Raw genomic sequence first — 20,134 nt, 5'->3', positions numbered from 1 at the left:
TATTACATATTTATTGCTCAAGCACACTCTTCTAAACCTACCTTGGGCAAACTCACCCTTCATTACCATGAATCTTGATTCCACTGAATATGGTATTTTGTTATGCCTTTAGGTACGTGCGAATATTTATTTAGAGAACTCATCTAATCATGCTGGTCAATCTAATTTTGATGGACATTTAAATTTTTTAGTTGATGGTTCAGTGCTGAACATTATCTATTTATCATTACAATTTCTTCTATGTTATGGGTTCTTTTAAATTCTATAATGAAACAAATACATCATCCTATGCACTGAAGTTGGGTAAATCTTTAAGCAGGGAAAAGGTTAAGTATATGATTAAGTAGTATGGCAAAGGTAATAACTCTTAAGGACTATAAAATCGTCAAAATTAGCTTTACTTTTACGTTCAGTTTGCACAGGCCACAACTTCTTCATGCGTAATATTATAAAAACTACTCAATTTAGTTATAGCAAGTGCTTCACCAAAGAGTGATGCCCTCGTAGACTTCTGTATAGAAACTTCCACATAATCACCAACTATTGGATCTCGCTTCCCGTTATTATCAACCCGATCCGGGATTGGCATCTTCGCAAATATTACTCTGTGTCCCCTATCACTTTTCCCAATGAGCTCTGTGTCGGAAGCTCTCTTGTTGGGACCTTCAACCAGCACAAGTTGCACAGTACCAATTTGACAGTCAAAACACTTGCCTGTACTCTCGCGGAAAGTATCAATGAGTTCTGTCAACCTCCTTTGCTTTACATCATTCGGGACATCATCTTCATAGTTTCTGTGAGCGTGAGTTTTCTCCCTCATGCTATATGCGAACATATATGCCATATCATAACTAACAGCCTTAACAAGGCTTAGCGTGTCTCTGTGTTCCTCTTCCGTTTCACCGCAAAAGCCTGTATAAGATTTGAGCTCGTCAGCCACAATAGAGAAAGTTTACAAGAAAAAAATGAAAGAAAGTTCTCTGCCATACAAATATAAAGGGGAAAGTATGAATTCACAATCAAGATGATAGGAGTTCATCACTTTCGAGCTGTGTAGTGGAGCTCATGTTACATATATATCCTTCAGCATAAGGTAAAGCATCCTAAATTGACACTTACCGGTTATGAAATCACTGCTCAGACCAACATCAGGAATGATACTGCGAATCTTCTGAACAAGATCTAAGTATGCTTCTCGTGTGTATCCCCGACGCATTCTCTCAAGTACTGTACTGCTTCCTGTTTGTGCAGGCAGATGTATGTTTTTACAGATATTGTACCTATCTCGCATAATATAGAGCAATTCATCTGGAAAATCTTTAGGATGAGGGGATGTGTATCTGAACCGCATCTCTGGATATTCTGCCGAAAGTCTATCCAGAAGATCAGCAAAGCGCAAGCCCATTTTCTTCACCTTTGATATGGTGGAAAAACCTTCACTTAATTTCCAATTGGTTCCTGGTTCAGCATCTTCTACTACAGATGCGTCATTGTAGCTATTCACATTCTGGCCAAGAATTGTCACCTCTTTCACTCCTTCTTTCCAAAGCTCTCCCACCTCTTTCACAATAGATTCTACAGGACGAGACCTCTCTCTGCCTCTCGTGAAGGGAACAATGCAGAAAGAGCACATATTATTGCAACCTCTCATCACAGAGACAAAAGCAGTTACTGAATTCTTTGAGATACGGACAGGAGTGATATCAGCATAAGTTTCTTCAAGAGAAAGAAGTGTATTAATCCCTTTCTGGCCATAATCCACCTCTTCTAAAAGTCGTGGCAAATCACGATATGCATCAGGTCCACATACCACATCCACCATCTTCTCTGCATCTAATATCTTTTCTTTTAACCTTTCAGCCATACATCCCAAAACAACTACTTTTGGAGGACGTAATGACTCTGATCGCCCAGTAGCAACATTGCTCTTCCAGTGCCTCTTTAGAAACCAAAAATAATTAAGTCTCTGCCACACCTTTTGTTCAGCATTGTCCCGGATAGCACAAGTATTGATAAAAATGATCTCTGCACTCTCTGGGGCCTCCACAATCTCATTATAGCCAGCGTTCTTCATGACAGACAATACAATTTCCATATCATTGACATTCATTTGACAACCATATGTTTCATGATATATCCGACCTTGAGGAAGCACTTCAGAAACTGAAACGGGCCTAGCAAGAGAAAATGAAATCTAAATTAGCAACTTCTAGTTTGTAGAGTTCACGAATCCTTCCAAAAAATTACCAAATGTTATAGTAAACCATATACTTGCATGATTCTAGTCTGTCTTCTCACACTTCTATTGTTGTTTAGTCATTAAAATTAGTGTGTCATTAATACTTCTCTATTTAGTCTAATTAATGGGCGAATACTTAAAAAACAAAGACATAATTAACATCTATAATCACAAATAAATCAAAAGAAAAAATAAAATGAAACTTATGAACTCACAGATTTGACCTACGAATTATTAACATGCACCTATGAAGATTTGCACCAAAGAAAAGTATTAAAATCATCATGAAACCAACAACTGAAAAATATTTCTACAAAGACATCTTACTTCATATTTAGCAAGCATTTACTACTTGGCAATGAAGCCGAGCTAATAATCTCTGTATGAATGAATGTATATAGACAGAGAGAGTAACGTCCCACTAAAAAAAACATTTTAACCTGGCAACTCTCGGAACTAAATACAAGTCAACCTAAAATTATAAAAATAGCATTACAATAAATCACCCTTACAGTAACTACAGTTCACCTGTAATAATAATGTACAATCACTAAAACCATTGGGCAATTTGGGTTACCAATAATCGATATCGTAATCCTATATATCTATACATACATCACTGGTTATATTATAAGCCTAATTACATTGTAAAAACCAATTTTAAAATTACATACTTTACGTAATTTAATCACCAATTTAAACAAATGGTGAATACAAGAATCACACACACAGGGGGGGGGAGAGAGAGAGAGAGAGAGAGAGAGAGAGAGAGAGAGAGAGAGCATACAAAGGAGCAATATGGGGCTCAGTAGAAGCCAAAGCAGCTTGAGAAATGAAGTGATGAAGAGATGGGCCTTCTTCATTTTTCTTCAAAAGACTATTTGGGCTTGATTGTGATAAATTTCTTGAGAAATGGAGTGAAAAAGGCCTAATCTTGGGCGGTCCAGAAGAGACTGAAGCATTACAACCAAGGGTTCTTGAAGAAGAAGAGATAAGGGTATTAAAGAATCGACGATGGAGATTGATACGACGTAGTATTGTAGAGGAATGGGGTTTGTAATTGAAAATTGAGGTGATGAGTGCTGATGAGGAAGAAGAAGACGCCATTTTTATTTGATTTTGAGGTTAGACAAAGTGGGTTATGTAATTATAAAATATCATGTTCTTGATGGATAGGGTGCTGCTGGCTTAAACGGGTTTTGCTTGCAATATGGGTCATCCGGGTCGGGTTTCTTTTCTTCCATTTTTATGATAAAAAAAATCTTTTGAAAATTAACATTTCAATTATTTTAATAAAAAAAATTATAAGATGTTCATGCATTAAAATTTAATTCAAATTAGCACTTACTGTGCAATAGTAATGAATCACAAAATGAAAAATTATTTTTAATTTTTTGCCTTTTTTCTTGTCAAACCAGCAGATATTTCTTCTCTTGCATATATATCTACGCATCCAAATTTATAAAATTTTGCAAACTATTTTTCTCTTTTTTTTGCTGGCATTTGATATATAGGAACATAAGAATTATATTATGGTACAAGAAAATGTGAAATAATTTATTATATGGAAAAGAAAATGGGTAATTATATATGTTTTTCTCTATCTACCATTCTACATAGATTTAATTACATTTTGTATACCTAAATAATAATAATTTTACATGAATATGCCTATTTTTTTTCATGGCAATGTGATGACTAAATTTTTAATTTTTTATAACGTAGGAGCTCCGCCCTTTAGCCGTTAAATTTTTAATCAAATATTAATAAATTCAGGGATATATTTGTTAAAAACCACTTATATAATTATAATATATATATATATATATTCGTCTTTTAATGATTTTATTAAATTGAAAATATCTTAAATAAATCCCAAATTTTTACTAGTGTTTTATGACACACAGATTAACCTGACATAAAAAAATTTTAAGTCGAAAAATTATTTTAAGCATAAAAGATGATTTTTTTTTATTACGTAAGCCTTTTTTGTTTAATTTTTAATAAATTAAATAGTTCTTATATAAATCCAAAATACTTACTAGTACTACTAGGATGCTGAATAAGCTATCATAAAAATTGCAAGTCAAAAACATTTGTTCATCATAAAAAAGGAATTAAAGAATAATTTTTATATATACATTTTTCTAATAAGCTATTCCGAAATATTTTTAATAAATTAAAAATTTCTTAAATAAATTTTAACTTTTTACTAGTGCTTAGTAGAACTCCGATTAAGCTATCATAAAAAAATTTGAGTCCAAATAACATGTTTAGCATAAAAAAATTAAAAAAAACCAATATATGTGCACATTATAATAATTTAAACATGTTTTGACAATTTTAACCCTGCATCTGTTAATATTTAACAAAAAATTTAATGGCTGAAATACGGAGCCCTACATTATAAAAAAATTAAAATTTAACGATCACATTGACATGAATAAAATTTTAGCCATTTCCGTACAAAATTAACATTATTCGGGTATACAAAATGCAATTAAGTCTTCTACATATTATATCTTGCTTTGGCACTAAAAAAACACATCCATTTCATAATTTTGGCTCAGAAATTACAATTGTTGTTCCTATTGCTACATCATGACTATATCTCATATTTAGCTTTGGAAATGCGAACAATGGAATGCATACATTATTGCTAACCATCTACTAAAACAAATAATGAACACCTACCAGCCTAAAACCATGAATTAAATAATGTTAATCCCCTCTTCTTTTTTGCATTTACCGTCAGTCGTTCACCCTCGCCAGTTTCAGTGTGTTTAAAACATTCTCGTAAACTATAAATGTCAATGAAGCCGCAGGGACATTTTTCAATAAGTTGGCTGTGATACCCTTGTAGAAACCTCGAAAACCTTCAAACCTATATTTTGAACAGGACACGTAATTTGGTTACTAAAACACGAAACACCTAAAGCTCCTGAATGCTAAATTAGTTTATCGGCAATAAAGGTTGTACATGAAGTAGAGGAGACACTAAAGTCGTTTTCCTTTGACATGTGACTTTCCATTTTAAATATGTACCTTGCAGTTTCTTTTATAACATGCCAGCTATCGGCATATCTCGGAACACCATCTATGTTCGGTCGTTGCTACATTATGCACAAGATCAGCACATGAGAAGAATAACCAAGTTTACTTTAACTTAAGGAGAACATAAGAAACTATGAAACTATAATTAGGGAGGGAAAGAAGAATATTCCCGTACCTGCAATCGGGCACGCATGACCTAAAATTAAGAAATATAACACAATTTTAGCAGACTAGCCACAAATTTAACTGAAATTAGCTCTCATCTTTTCTGGACAAGGAAAGAGCAGAAGGTAGTATATTCATATGAAACCTGTGATGGGTATGTCACAAGAACGGCCGCTAATTTGGAGGAAGCTCCTAGTGTTGCATAGTCAACGGAACTCTGCAGTAAATATGTCACTTGACGTTAGCTAGTTACCAATAAATGCAATAAGTTTAGGGTTCGGATAGTGCACATACAAATCCTGCCTTTTGGTGCTATTATCCTCTAATTCTACCGATAAAAATCACAACTATACCATACATAAATAATATATGAATATTAGGCATAATTTCATATCCTAGTGAAGACAATCTATTTTATTTAAGTATCCAAGTAATCCAAAGCTTCGAAAGAGAGGGCTAACGTACCAACAGATTATCACTACTCAAATTTGTCTCACCATTTTCGGACCTGTAGTTGACAAAAGCTTTACGAAGCTCCTCGTATGCCGTGAACTGAATAGCACCATGGGTAACCTGCTGAAAAGAAAAATAATCCGTAATGCTGACATATTTTAACCCAGCTTTTATTAGAAAGAAGCTATCAAGTAGAACAGAAAGTTGCAGTCAACAATAAAAAAAAATATACGGGGGCAAGAAAACACCAAGCAGCTAAGATAAACTTTATTAATAGCAGAGAGGCCTTTCGTGAGCTTGTTAGAAGGTATACCACTCAGTGAACTTGACTAATACAGCACATTACAACAGACAACATAAAACAATACAAAATTGAAGGGCTAACAAATCTAACCAGAAAAAGTCCAGGAACAAGTCCTTTGTAAAGGGCCCTCCACCCTTCTTCTTTTAATATAGTTCTTATAGCACCTGAAAGTTAAAAAAAAACTCAAACAGATAATATAAGAGAAAGAGATTGTTGTGTAAAATGCTAAAATTTACTTGTAACTAATTACTAGGACAAAGAAAGACGAGTTTCAACTGTACTACATTCTATTGATAATCTAAGTTTTGTGTAGAGCAGTGTGGATGTCTAAATGGAAGTATCTGAGCCAAATTAATAACAGCTCGCAAAACAAAAAGAATATCTAATATATATAGGAGGGAGCACAGACCATGAAAGCCAGAATATGGTTGGGTATGCTGCTGAGGAGTCTGAAGTTGCAATCTTGTCTTCACAAGCCAAATTGGATTGGTGCATAAACAGACCTGCAAAACCCCCAAGTTGTTATTGCAATACCACATATTTGTTTCCATTCCTTAATGCAGCCAAACCATTTATTTACTTACTAACCAATGCTCCTGCTTCTGCAGCTGAAGCAAGATGAAGGCCAGGAGTTAGCTCCTCTCTGCTACCTAAATACCTTTGTTTGGCTTTACTATAGCTAAAATAGAACAAGGAAAGAAATTTGTAAGTTAATGAAAGATAATTCTCCACTTAAAAGCAACAAAATTACGAACATAGTACTTCAGAGTAAAGGCAAAAGCACACTATAAAAAAAATTCCAAAAATCGAAAATCAGGTAGGGTCTCGCATAACAATAACTCGGATTAATAGGAAACTTAGTTTTAAAATTAGATGTATTATAAGTCTCTATACATATAGAATTACCAAATATATCTGACAAAATTTCTTTTACAAAATAAATAGTTTTGTAACATGACAAACTTCAAATGGCAAATGAAATGTCGACTACTCAGTTTAATGTCAAAAACTTCATAATACAATTATTAGAATCTAACTCATTTATATTTTGGCAAAGTTAGAATCTAATTTTATTCCCCAAAAAAATTTAGAAAAACATCTAACACTGCAATTAATTATTATTTCTAAGGTTTTTTTGTAAAAAAACGGTTTTGACCCAAAGTCTCCGCATATTATCGATTTTTCCGATATCCCATGTTGACCCAATTTCTTCGAATTGATTTAGAAAGATGAAAGACCCGGAGTTCTCACCCGAGTAATTCTCTGCATAATCCAAATTTTAGAACAAAGAATATCTTTGGACAGTAAATCTTGTTATGTATTATATTATAAATTTCACATTAGAAAAAATCTAAATTCTAAATCTACACAGAGAAATGATAGCTGTTAGACAAACAACAAAAGCACTGAACAGCAGTTAGTTTTTTACTCCTCCCTAAACTTCTTACAACTTTAATCTGATGTAGTGATTGTATATAAATCTTTCTTAATTAAACAAAAGGTGTTCTTGTCACGCATGTGTGTGCATCATTCCCATTGCTAGTTCCTCACTAATCTATAAGATAAGTTCTATTATCAACAGTGAGATTCCAAAAATAGATACTGCTGCATACAAGAATAGAATCCACAGGCCACAGATATATACACGTTTATATGAGCACATATCGCAGAGCAGGGCACACTCAAAATTGTTTAGGCAACTGAAATTTCAAAACAGTTATATACTCCACACGGCATAGAATGTCCTCTTTGATGAACATGCATCATGTACAACTATGAGCAGGATTTAGGAACTTACAAGTAGAAATACAAACCCCAGGAAACTGTTGAACCAAGGACTGCAGGATAAAACCCTGCATAAAGTCCTCTAAAACCCTGGAAGAAAGAGGAAAAACAAAAAAAATCAATCACTTATAGTAAAACAAACCACTGCTTATATGCTGTACCTCCAGAAAATGGTTATTTAAACAAAATCTGAAATAATGCCTTTACGTGACACACAAACTTCAAATACCAACAACATATCACAACAAACACTACAAATATAAGCCTATGCACACGCTACATAGATAAGCCAAAGCACACACATGTTGACACTGTCTACAGTTACAAATGAGAATAACTAACTATGCTATACTAGCCAGAAGTAAATTGAAAGGTTTCAATTATTCAAATTAGTGTATAAGATTTTTTTTGTTCCAAGATTTGGGGAAATGATAATATGGAACAAGCATAATAGCTTATAGAACTTAACGAATGATATTTGACAAATCCTAGATGTCTTTACAGTAATATGAGTACATAAGAAAGTAATAAGCAAACTCTAACTATACCAAAAAATTAAGCTGGACAATATATGTACATGTTAGACATTATTATTCAAGACACAGTCATCCCTACCGATGTTTGATTTGAAGAAATGAAGCCGGGTGAATAGAATAAAAATTTGTGATATTAAATAGGCAAATTTTATAATTTTCAATTGTTCATTTGTTTCAATATACAAATTTAATCTGAGCTGCTAAATTCGACTAATCTAAAAAAGAATACTAGTCACAAATATATATAATAAGTTGAATTACAACTGAAAATATATGCCTAAATATATGAAAATTCTAAAATCCTTAATGTGAGAGCAGAGGAGAGGGAGGAGACCTCGGTGCGAGCAATATTGAAAAGAGCGTGAGGAGTATGCTTGTACGTCGGAAGATTAGATATTCGTCCATCGTTAACTGCGGAACATATTAATCAATCAGAGAGAGAGAGATGGGAGAGAGAGAGAGGTAGGGAGGGAGAGAGAGAAGAGAGAGAGAGAGAGAAGGGAGGGAGGGAGAGAACAGAGAGAGAGAGAGAGAGGAAACCTTGGAAGCGAGTACGAACGACGTCGAGGGGATGGGAGAAAGAAACAGTGACCATACCGGCGGCAGAGCCGGCAATGGCATTCTCCCACTGCCAATCCACCGACGGTGACGCCGTCATATATTACCTATTACTACAATTACACAATACTTGCCTAATTAATCGATCACGTTGCTTTTTTTAATTACAAAGCCAAGTTGTATTACAGAACTTGTGCGGAAATATTCCCAGCTTGTTATCTAAGAAAAATGTTGTTGCTACTTTTTTAGTTTTTAGTTTTTTACCGCATACCTTAATCATTTCTTAAGCCACAAATTGGCCCACGCAAATGATACGATTATTTATTAATTGCTGGATTAAGTTGGTCATTTTAAAGTTTAACATTAATGGATAAGAAAATAAATTATTAGTGTCACTTTGTAAATGTAATTTAGAGATTTACATTTTAAAATTTCAACATAAAAAATATCCATGTTTATTTAGAAAATAAAAACCATGTTCAATTATTTGGCCAGAGATAACTGAAAGAGGGTGTTTAACAATTTTAATGCGTTTGAAACGAGGAACACGTTTAGGAGGGTTCCCGATTGCCGGTGCAATAGAATAAAACGTCTCCTTGTGTGGTTTGTATTCTTTTCATTATACTGCAAAAGCATAGTATTAACAGAGTTCACTACTCCACTGCAGTAGCCATGTGGAATTTGAAATGTTTATTGAAAACGTAAAGGCTAAAAGCTGGAACTGAGGTAAATTTTGACCACTTTCGTCTATTACAACTCATCGTCCAATTTGTACTGTTCACTAGGAATCTAGAGAAAATTTTATAAGTAAACAATGCTAACTAGATTAGGAATAGGTATCGTGCTTTGACGAGTAACCGCAAAGCTCAAAAAGGATTTTAACCAAGAATACTCCAATGCTGACCGTCAACATAGCAAAACATGATACAGTGTCCGGTACAGTTGCTGCTGAAGAAATTATAACCTTTCACTTGACAACAAGCCTGAACATAAAGCATCAGGAAGTGATGATCATGGTATCAACAAAAGAAATTCTGAAATTACACTAAATGATTTATCAACAATAATGCCTTTCCGGTTGTTAATCATTCAAACTAAACAACCAACACAATAAAAGGGAACACACGTAAATACATGAAGTAGGTACATTAAAGATCCAGCCAACTGCTACTGCAGGAAATTCTCTAAAATATATAGAGTGCAGAACAGAAATTTATAAGTAATGACTGTCAATTACATCCTCTAAAAGGATAACTTTTGCTAATTAAGATGAGTGTAAAAAATAACTTAAACATAACGGGAATAATACTATTAAGAACAAAGACGATTAGAGTTTTTATCAATTGAAGTAGATGCATGTTCCTAATTCCTGGGCTACAATCTCTGCAAATAAAATTTTTATTGTTTTTGTTTTTACATAAACATATTGCATATTGTAATTGAAAATTTGCATTCTAAGAAAGAGCCATAGACTATAAATACTTCTCCCATCCCCACAATTAAACTCCCGCCTCCATTTGATAACTCATTAGTCTTACTCTGGATTAAACAGAAATGACGTGTTCTTCAATTATAAAGAAACTAGGAATCGCTCCTAAATTCTGACCGAAAGTGACTGCCATCAGCACCAAGTCGATCATTGTTTCACAATTGATAGAAGCCAATGTTTTTAACATTACAATTTATTCGTTAAAAAAAACATTACAATTTACAGCTATCAGTTAAAATTTCAGCAGAAAATGCAAGGATTTTTTTTATTTTTTTAAAGAAAATGCAAGGTTTAAGTACATGTTACTAGTATTAGTACCCGAGGTGCCGAGTCTAATATAAATGAAACCAAACATATTCTAAAGACTCAAAAAATTATATGAATTTCACCAAAAACCGAGACATACTGAAGAAGCTCTAAAATCAGCTGCGGAACTGATGTACTAGTATTTCAGGTACTTCCAAATATAGATAGCTTCTCTATTTCTTAAATATATTAAATACATTATGCATTAACTTAACAGATGATGATTAACCCTTTTTATTTTCATGCCCCTCTACTTTGTAAGCACCATATTAGTGCCGATGGTCACCTAGCTATGTAGTATATTTTTATATCTAGGAAGGAGGAAGCACCTAGTAAGATTTCTATAGCAATTAGTTAATTTGATATCTGATCATCAAAAATACAAAAAAAAAAAAATTGCTAAATACAAAAATATACACTGTGAGTAACTAAACAAGCTACAAGCATAATAAAGCCAATATGTGGTGACAATATCCACAAGATGAGTTACTGGGAGTTTAATATTATGCGAGAGACTTCTTATCTGAATTGATGTATACCCTAAATCCTGAACTGATGTCTACCCTAGATCCAGCACCTCTAGACTGTACCAAGTACCAAAAATAATAAAAATTAAGTGAACAACGTTGAGACTTCTAGCTATAGTATTCTGAACAACAGTAGGACATTATACATACTAGTTCTAGCTATAGCTATTTCCGAAGTTTTAAAAAAAATAAGTCAAATGAGTGCAGATTTTAATTCATTTATATAGGAGACAGAAGACTTGGACATGCTAAAATATGCGCAACAGTTGAAGAAGTCGTATAACTGAAGCAAATTTCAATGATGGACTGGGAACCACATAAGGAAATATAATATGAAGAACTGCCATGTAATATATTATATGACCAATTTTTGCAATAGCATCTATGCACTCAAAAACTAAAAAACTAAAGATTGCTCAAGTCGCTTGATTTCATCACAAGTGTATATATCGATAGCCAACATTCTCTTTATGCAAAGAAACCCCTAAAAAGCAGAAACAACAGTCAAAAGGTTAGGTTTTGGTCAATTATAAGTTGTCAAAATTTGAAGGCACGGCTCCACCAAAGAATCTTGACTGTGGACCTCAGTTCACAGAAATTAAATATATTGTACACCTTTAATCATCAAAAATATTGTACATAAATAAAATAAATCATGCTTTCACTCGATTAAAAAGCAACTAATCAGCACTATTGTTAACCAACATCCAAAAATGTTTTTCTGCCATCACTTCCTTGCTTGCTTAACAAGGGTGGAGTCTTTTAATTCATGAAGATAGTTTGGTGAGTAAAATTTTTAAAGCCCGATATTATCCTGTTGGGTCGTTCTTACATGCTACCTTAGGGAATAGTCCCAGTTACATTTGAAGAAGTGTCCTAGAGTCCCAATCTTTGGTTCGGGCGGATGCTAGAAGAGCTATTGGGTCAGGAAATCAAGTTAGTATTCTGAAAGATCCTTGGCTAGCTGATGATCTAAATCCGTATATTCAGTCTAATCATCCTGCTCTTATTGACAGCACTGTTGAATCCTTGATGAAGACGAATGCTGTGGAATATGATGGCGACATTTTAGCTTATTGCTCTTGATGACGGAGATCAAGCTATGGTTTGAAAAGCAATAGCATTAAGCAAGATTCCTGGTACTCGTTAAAGGGGAAATCTGGTCTGTTTTCTGTCAAAAGTTCATATTGTTTGCCGCAAGTTATGAAAGGTAATTGGTGTGGCGCCCTCCAAACCCGGGTCAGAAATTTGGAGTCCACAACACACACCATATATAAACCTGCTTATGACAATAATAATATGTAATGACCCTACTTACCTTTATCCACGGATCGCAACAGGTTAAAGTATGCACACAAGCCACAACTTACTTATATTACAAACGTTCCAAATCCCAACTATTTAAACTTACATCTGGATATAAAACATTCTTACAAACTTAACTTTTTGTTCCTCTTTCACCTTAACCAAAGCAAATGACTTCTCTATCTCCTTTAACCAAACTCTCGCTTCAATCGGGTCTAAAGAACCTTTGAATTCCGGTGGATTCACCGCCTGAAAAGTTACCTGAGGATTGGTTTGTCTTTGCTGTTGTTGAGTCAGGTTGATGGTTTGTTGAGCCAAGATCTAGAGAATCTGGGCTACTATTGGGTCTATGGAACCTGGATTTGCATTCTGGTTATTGTTGTCTTGATTGTTGGTTTCTTCATTCTGGTTGGTAGAATGGGTATTTCTTCTGGGAGGCATTTTCTGTAAAGAATCAAACAACTTATTTAGCCTTTAAATCAAATCCTTTTTATGAAAAGTTTTTTTAAAACAAAAATATCTCTTTTTGAAAACAGTTGTAATAGTTGAACTAACTAAATTGCATGCTTCTTTACAGAATATAAACAGTCAAGGGGGATAGGGTACATGGTATAACAAAGGATGATAACAGGTGCAATAAATAAAGTAAGATAAAGCAGGTGCAGTAATATAAATGGGAATGCTGGAAAAGAAAATGTGCTGATATATATATTAAAGTTTTGGTAAGCGTGAAAACGCTTCAACAAAAGCAAAAAGGGTACAACAAGACACTAATCAACAAGTCTAGTCTATATATACAAACCAAAAGTCTGCTGATACACACTAATGTACATATAAAAACTAACACAGCAACTCTGTCTCTGCATCTAGCTCCAGGGAAACTCTGGCCAACCAAGCCTCTCAAGATCCTCCATCACCTCTCTGGCCCAGCCCATAAAAGCACCAGGACCTGCATACTCACAAATAGCTCCATGCAATCTAGCCTCAAGAACTCTCCGAGTCGCATGAATCTCCTCTCGAAGCTCCCGCACACTCCTGTCAACATTTATAGTCCTCACAATGTGTTGTAGCTCCTGAATCTGTGCCAACAGGGCCTCTCGCTCCAAAAAAAAGGGCCTCATACCGATAGTAAGGAATATGGTGTAGGGTAGACTGGAATGGTGAACCCGCAATTGAATGCCCAGTAGAATCAGAATCAGCAGGTGGGGGTCCTCGGATAGGTGCCCTCATACCAGGAGGTGGAATAGCTCGCAGTGGTACAACTGTCACAACAGGAGATAGTATAGCCAACACCGGTGGAAGAGCAGGGCGTGGATCAGATGACGGTCCTCCGACTGAAGGCTCAGAATGATCAGCTGGTACTGGAATAAAGGAATCTGTCATCGCTGCTATCTGAAAATCATATCGCAAGATAAGAATCTCGAATCGTGTCACGAAACATACTAACACCTATTATTCAGTCGCACTCAACCTCTCAACGTTCTATCTTTCCATTCCTTCTAATCCTAACCCTCTACCCATTTCCCGACAATCTAGGCTTGTGTCAGTGACTTATAACCTGTAGCTCTGATACCAAACCTAGATTGTCGGGAATAGATATAGGGTTAGGGTTAGAAGTAAGGAATGGAAAGATAGAACGTCTAGAGGTTGAGTGCGACTGAATAATAGGTGTTAGTATGTTTCGTGACATGATTCGAGATTCTTATCTTGCGATATGATTTTCAGATAGCAACGATGGCAGATTCCTTTATTCCAGTACCAGCTGATCATTCTGAACCTTCAGTCGGAGGACCTTCATCTGATCCACGTCCTACTCTTCCACCGGTGTTGGCTATACTACCTCCTGTTGTGACAGTTGTACCACAGCGAGCTATTCCACCTCCTGGTATGAGGGCACCTATCCGAGGACCCCCACCTGCTGATTCTGATTCTACTGGGCATTCAGTTGCGGGTTCACCATTACAGTCTACCCCACACCATGTTCCTTACTATCGGTATGAGGCTCTTCTTTTGGAGCGAGAGGCCCTGTTGGCACAAATTCAGGAGCTACAGCACATTGTGAGGACTATAAATGTTGACAGGAGTGCGCGGGAGCTTCGAGAGGAGATTCATGTGACTCGGAGAGTTCTTGAGGCTAGATTGCATGGAGCTATTTGTGAGTATGCAGGTCCTGGTGCTTTTATGGGCTGGGCCAGAGAGGTGATGGAGGATCTTGAGAGGCTTGGTTGGCCAGAGTTTCCCTGGAGCTAGATGCAGAGACAGAGATGCTGAGCCAGAGTTGTTGTGTTAGTTTTTATATGTACATTAGTGTGTATCAGCAGACTTTTGGTTTGTATATATAGACTAGACTTGTTGATTAGTGTCTTGTTGTACCATTTTTGCTTTTGTTGAAGCGTTTTCACGCTTGTACTACCAAAACTTTGATATATATATATATATATATATATATATATATATATATATATATCAGTACATTTTCTTTTCCAGTATTCCCATTTATATTACTGCACCTGCTTTATCTTACTTTATTTATTGCACATGTTATCAACCTTTGTTATACCATGTACCCTATCCCCCTTAACTGTTTATATTCTGTAAAGAAGCATGCAATTTACTTAGTTCAACTGTTTTCAAAAAGAGATATTTCTGTTTTACAAAAACTTTTCATAAAAAGGATTTGATTTAAAGGCTAAATACGTTGTTTGATTCTTTACAGAAAATGCCTCCCAGAAGAAATACCCGTTCTACCAACCAGAATGAAGAAACCAACAACAACAACAACAACAACAATCAAGACAACAATAACCAGAATGCAAATCCAGGTTCCATAGACCCAACAGTAGCCCAGATTCTCCAGATCTTGGCTCAACAAACCATCTGACTCAACAGCAGCAAAGACAAACCAACCCTCAGGTAACTTTTAAGACTTTTCAGGCGGTGAATCCACCGGAATTCAAAGGTTCTTTCGACCCGATCGAAGCGAGAGTTTGGTTAAAGGAGATAGAGAAGTCATTTGCTTTGATTAAGGTGAAAGAGGAACAGAAAGTTAAGTTTGAACATTTGTAATATAAGTAAGTTGTGGCTTGTGTGCATACTTTAACCAGTTGCGATCCGTGGATAAAGGTAAGTAGGGTCATTGCATATTATTATTGTTGTTATTATTGTCATAAGCAGGTTTATATATGGTGTGTGTGTTGTGGACCCCAAACTTCTGACCCGGGTTTGGAGGGCGCCACAATTGGTCAGCAGCTAATTCAGGCTTTTGGAGAAATCTTTGGCAACTAAAGATACCATCCAAAGTTCAAAATTTTATGTGAAGAGCCTGTACTAATTGTTTACCGACTCGATTTCACTTGAACCTCAAACATGTACCTACGGTTACTACTTTCCCTCCTGTAATGCTACACCAAAGACCATTCTTCACGTGCTGTTACAGTATCCGTTTTCCCAGGAGTGCTGGCAAGTTTCTCGGGCCCCTATCCTAGGTGCAGATGCTATGATGTTTGCAGATTGAATTGAAGAGGGCCTTAAGGTATAGGATAAAACTAATAAAATTGAGGCTGCAATGATATGTTGGTCTATATGGATGCATAGAAAAAGTTGGTTTGGAAGGCTAAGTTTCCTGCCTTGGATGAAGTAGTTTCATTAGCAAAACTAAACTTTGTTGATTGGCGTAATGCTCAGAAAAAGTTTATTATTCTAACCAAACCAGAGAGTTTAATAGGGAAGGAGTTGAGCATTAGACCACACCAGAACTTCCCACGAGCAAAGTTAATGTTGATGGAGCTACTTATGATAATGAAGGAAGATTTGGCTTTGGAATGGTAGCAAGATCTGCTACTGGTTTGGTTTTGGGAGCTCTGATTGCAAGTCGTTAAGGAAAACCGCAGCCACGCACTTTAGAAGCTCTTGGTATCAACGAATATTTGAGCTGGATCAAGAACAAATGGACGAAAGTAATGGTGGAATCTGATTGCCTTGCCATCGTTACTGACTTGAACAATTGTAAACACATGGCCTCTCCTTAAGGTTGTGTTCTCTTAGAGTGCAAGGCATTAATGTCTGGATTCAGTTCTTTTTTTCTGCATTTTGTAAAACGGTCTGAAAATAAGGTCGCACACTCTTTGGCGCGGGCTTCTCTGCTTGAGGCTGACTGTAGTTTCAGACAGGATACACTACCTCCTGATGTTGCATCCATTGTTTTGGATAATTTAAGTTAATGAAGTTTGCCTTATTATTCAAAAAAACATCAAGAGAAGATAAAAAAATGATCATTAAAGCTGTCTGATGAATATGTTAAATTAGTGAGCACATTGATCTTAAATGAGAAGATTGTAACCTATGCGTGATATTATTGTTGCTTTTAGCCCTGATGTGGTGAGAGAATGACCAATATGCATCTACTATCATTACATTCTTCAACTCGTTATGACAGAAACACATATCCCCTCTAATAATTAACAAACTGTGCAACAACCATATGAAGTGCAACATGTATACTGATGATATGTCATCCACAAGTCCAATTCATCTCAGCGTATCTATAACACAATGAAATTAATATCACGATCATCAAAAATCAAACTTTTGAACACCAGATCTTAATCAAATTCCACATGTCTTAATAAACAATTAGCATTCGTAAATCGTAAGTACAATCAGCAAGTTTTAACAAACAAATAAAATCAAACATGCACTGTACTGGTACCCTTGGTTACCTAGCTACATATATTTTTATATCTAGGAAGAAGGAAGCACCTAGTACGATTTCCTGCAGCTAATTACTTCAACTGTCTAAGCATCACAGCTATCCGGTATAATCTGACTTTATGCTCACTTTAAATTTCATACACATTCATTCAACCCAAAATTCACCTATTTCAAATTCATTGTATAAACATAAACTAAAAACAAATTTCACAAAGGGCAACCAAATGTACCTTAATCCATCGAAACCTTTGCTCCAACCTCCTTCAACTTGGCAATAATCTTCTCCGCCTCCTCTTTCGTAACTCCTTTCTTCAACAAAGTGGGCGCTTTCTCCACCAATTCTTTCGCCTCCTTCAACCCCAAATCAGTACAAGCCCTAACTTCCTTAATAATCTTGATTTTCACCGAAGCATCAAACCCGCCTTCCAATTTCAAATCAAACGCAGTCTTCTCCACCACTTTCTCCGCCGCAACTCCCCCGCCTCTCGCACCCGCACCCTTCATTCCAGGCCCCATTCCAGGCATCATAACACCCATCACAGGCATATCTTGCACATTTAACTTCTGTCTCAACAAATCAGTCAAGTCGGAAATTTCGACAAGTGTGAGCCCTGTTATCTCATCTATAATCGATGAAAAATTCTCAGATGGTACAAATTTCGATCCTGTTGAATACCCACGTGGCGAAAACACAGTTCTTGATGTTAAAGGTGAGTTCTTGAAAATGGGTGAGTTAAAAATCGATTTGGGGAAATTAGGGTTAGGGTTTTGTGAAATGGGTTTGATTGAATAGTGTAGAGCTTTAGTAATTAAGCGAGAGTACTTCATGGTTTGGTGATTTTGTTTAGAGTTTACAGCTAAGAAGTGCGCATTTGAAGAGAGGGGTTTATATTTGTTTATATTTTTAGGCATTTTGGGGTTTTTACACCAGATTTGAGGTTTTACGGATCCGACCCGATTCATTTGGGTTTCTAAAAAGTACAGGTCTATTATGTTTTGTTTTTTTCCCACTGTTAAAGTATTATGTGTTTTTTATGATTTATTTTAGTTCATTTTTTTCTGATTTGTTGACGTGAATAATTTTGATTTGTATATTTTGAAAGGATTCATTCATAATAGTAGTGAAGAAAAAAATAAAGAAAATAAATAAACAATTATATAATTAATGGCTCAATTTTATAATTATAGCATGATTTTTAAAAAAAATTACAACTCAACAGCCAAATTCTTACAAAATCTGAAATCAAAAAGTCTCATTTTTTGAGAACTTAGCATAAACTTTTCTTTAATAAGAATTCTGAGTGTTATTTTTAGATGTTCCGCGTGTTCTTCTTCCCTTTGAGCAAATCAAGATGTTGTCGATGAAAACAATAATAAACTTATTCAAATACATCTTAAAAACTCTATTCATATGGTCTATGAAAACGGCGAGTGCATTTGTCAATCCCAACGACATAACTAGAAACTTATAATGTCCTTATCTTGTATGAAACGCCATTTTCGAGATGTTTTCAGACTTGATCTTTAATATGTAATAACTAGATCTTAAATCAATCTTGGAGAAATATCTTGCTCTTTTCAATTGGTCGTATAAATTATCAATACTTGATAACGAATACTTGTTCTTGATCGTCGATTTGTTGAGTTCTCGATAGTGAATACATAACCTCATGCTTCCATCCTTTTTTCTTTATAAATAATACTATTGTTTCCCACGGGGATGTACTTGGTCTTATAACTCATTTATCTAATAATTCTTATAGTTAAGTTATCAATTCCTTATGCCTAAAACTTGGTATAAATATTATTTAGGTCAAACACGGGTCAAGTGGACAAGATTATTACATAATTGCTAAAATCAAGGAAAAGATAAGGCATAATTCCTTACTGCAAAGGAAATAGGCGCGCTCATTGATCCCGGGAAGGCGCGCCCTGTGTTTATAAAGGAATCGGTAGTTAAAACATTATACAGATTGTTAGGTCCCAATATGTTTGTAGAAGGGGGGGTGAATACAAAATATACCGTTTAATCGAATTTAATGCGGAATAAAAAAGTGAAACAAAATTCAAGTTAAATAAAACTATTATTAAACTTGAAAGGTGTTACAACAACGGTTTCGATTACAAGGGATTAATCTCAAATAAATTATCACAAATCTAGAATAAATTCGACATGAACTTTTTCTATTTTTGCAATAAAAAGATCAAATGTTAGAAGCAATTTGAGATTAAGTTCTAGGGTTTTTGATCCGCTGGATAGTTACACAAGAACAAGAGAATGATTTCTAGTGGTTTGGATTTAACTTTAGTTACTAGAAATTAATGATCTTGAATGCAGTTGAGAGATGAAATATTTTGATGTTGCTGCTTTTCTTTTGTTCTTGAAGTGGTTGAAGTCTGTTGAATTTTTAATCAATGTCTTGAATGTCTGCTGCTTCGTTTCTTTTATAATTCAATCAACAGAATCCACTTGAACTGGCAAGACAATCGGTATGACAATTGCTTGAACTGGCATGACAATCGGCATGAGAATCTGTTGAACTAGCAAGACAATCGGTATGGCAATTGCTTGAACTAGCAAGACAATCGGCATGACAATCTGTTGAACTAGCAAGACAATTTCATAGCTGGTAGAACTTTCGGTATGACAATCCATTTGAACTATCATGACTTTCGGTATGACAATTGATTGTCATACCAGTT

The 20,134-nt window shown here is 35.2% G+C and overlaps 3 protein-coding genes across 5 annotated transcripts; all 3 read right to left on the bottom strand.

Moving 5' to 3' along the window:
- Window positions 1-300: 300 nt before the first annotated feature.
- LOC141723546 (CDK5RAP1-like protein) lies at window positions 301-3,401 on the bottom strand. Its single transcript, XM_074525378.1, has 3 exons — window positions 3,027-3,401; window positions 1,120-2,174; window positions 301-912 (listed from the first exon to the last, which is right to left on the bottom strand). The coding sequence occupies exons 1-3, from the start codon at window positions 3,344-3,346 to the stop codon at window positions 410-412; spliced, it is 1,878 nt and encodes a 625-aa protein (XP_074381479.1). The 5' UTR covers window positions 3,347-3,401; the 3' UTR covers window positions 301-409.
- A 1,556-nt stretch (window positions 3,402-4,957) lies between these two features.
- Window positions 4,958-9,331, bottom strand: LOC141723544 (folate transporter 1, chloroplastic). 3 transcript variants are annotated; one of them, XM_074525377.1, is made up of 11 exons: window positions 9,077-9,331; window positions 8,871-8,947; window positions 8,014-8,090; window positions 6,804-6,894; window positions 6,625-6,718; window positions 6,306-6,379; window positions 5,924-6,034; window positions 5,604-5,675; window positions 5,469-5,489; window positions 5,220-5,352; window positions 4,958-5,123 (listed from the first exon to the last, which is right to left on the bottom strand). In XM_074525377.1, the coding sequence occupies exons 1-11, from the start codon at window positions 9,192-9,194 to the stop codon at window positions 5,074-5,076; spliced, it is 918 nt and encodes a 305-aa protein (XP_074381478.1). In that variant the 5' UTR covers window positions 9,195-9,331; the 3' UTR covers window positions 4,958-5,073. The 3 variants fall into 3 exon arrangements, with proteins under 3 accessions (XP_074381478.1, XP_074381476.1, XP_074381477.1); XM_074525375.1 differs by having other exon boundaries at window positions 5,285-5,352; window positions 9,077-9,324; XM_074525376.1 differs by having other exon boundaries at window positions 5,285-5,352; window positions 5,924-6,031; window positions 9,077-9,323.
- A 472-nt stretch (window positions 9,332-9,803) lies between these two features.
- LOC141723543 (uncharacterized) lies at window positions 9,804-18,342 on the bottom strand. The gene is made up of 2 exons (XM_074525373.1): window positions 17,662-18,342; window positions 9,804-10,077 (listed from the first exon to the last, which is right to left on the bottom strand). The coding sequence occupies exon 1, from the start codon at window positions 18,257-18,259 to the stop codon at window positions 17,663-17,665; it is 597 nt and encodes a 198-aa protein (XP_074381474.1). The 5' UTR covers window positions 18,260-18,342; the 3' UTR covers window positions 9,804-10,077; window position 17,662.
- Between the last annotated feature and the right edge of the window lie 1,792 nt (window positions 18,343-20,134).

Source organism: Apium graveolens, chromosome 5, assembly GCF_009905375.1.
Source record: "Apium graveolens cultivar Ventura chromosome 5, ASM990537v1, whole genome shotgun sequence".
Taxonomy (NCBI): Eukaryota; Viridiplantae; Streptophyta; class Magnoliopsida; order Apiales; family Apiaceae; genus Apium; species Apium graveolens.
The sequence above is the reverse complement of the archived record's forward strand: the minus strand, read 5'-3'. Positions and strand labels throughout refer to the sequence as shown.

What these genes read in the sequence shown, in the direction of transcription:
- LOC141723546 (XM_074525378.1), bottom strand. Translation starts at nt 3,346, where the DNA reads ATGGCGTCTTCTTCTTCCTCATCAGCACTCATCACCTCAATTTTCAAT. An exon ending in GAGCCCCATATTGCTCCTTT is followed by an intron (nt 2,175 to 3,026) that starts GTATGCTCTCTC and finishes TTCTCTTGCTAG; the next exon opens with GCCCGTTTCAGTTTCTGAAG. An exon ending in GAGCAGTGATTTCATAACCG is followed by an intron (nt 913 to 1,119) that starts GTAAGTGTCAAT and finishes AATCTTATACAG; the next exon opens with GCTTTTGCGGTGAAACGGAA.
- LOC141723544 (XM_074525375.1), bottom strand. Translation starts at nt 9,194, where the DNA reads ATGACGGCGTCACCGTCGGTGGATTGGCAGTGGGAGAATGCCATTGCC. An exon ending in TTGTGACATACCCATCACAG is followed by an intron (nt 5,490 to 5,603) that starts GTTTCATATGAA and finishes TCTTAATTTTAG; the next exon opens with GTCATGCGTGCCCGATTGCA. An exon ending in TCATGCGTGCCCGATTGCAG is followed by an intron (nt 5,353 to 5,468) that starts GTACGGGAATAT and finishes TGCATAATGTAG; the next exon opens with CAACGACCGAACATAGATGG.
- LOC141723543 (XM_074525373.1), bottom strand. Translation starts at nt 18,259, where the DNA reads ATGAAGTACTCTCGCTTAATTACTAAAGCTCTACACTATTCAATCAAA.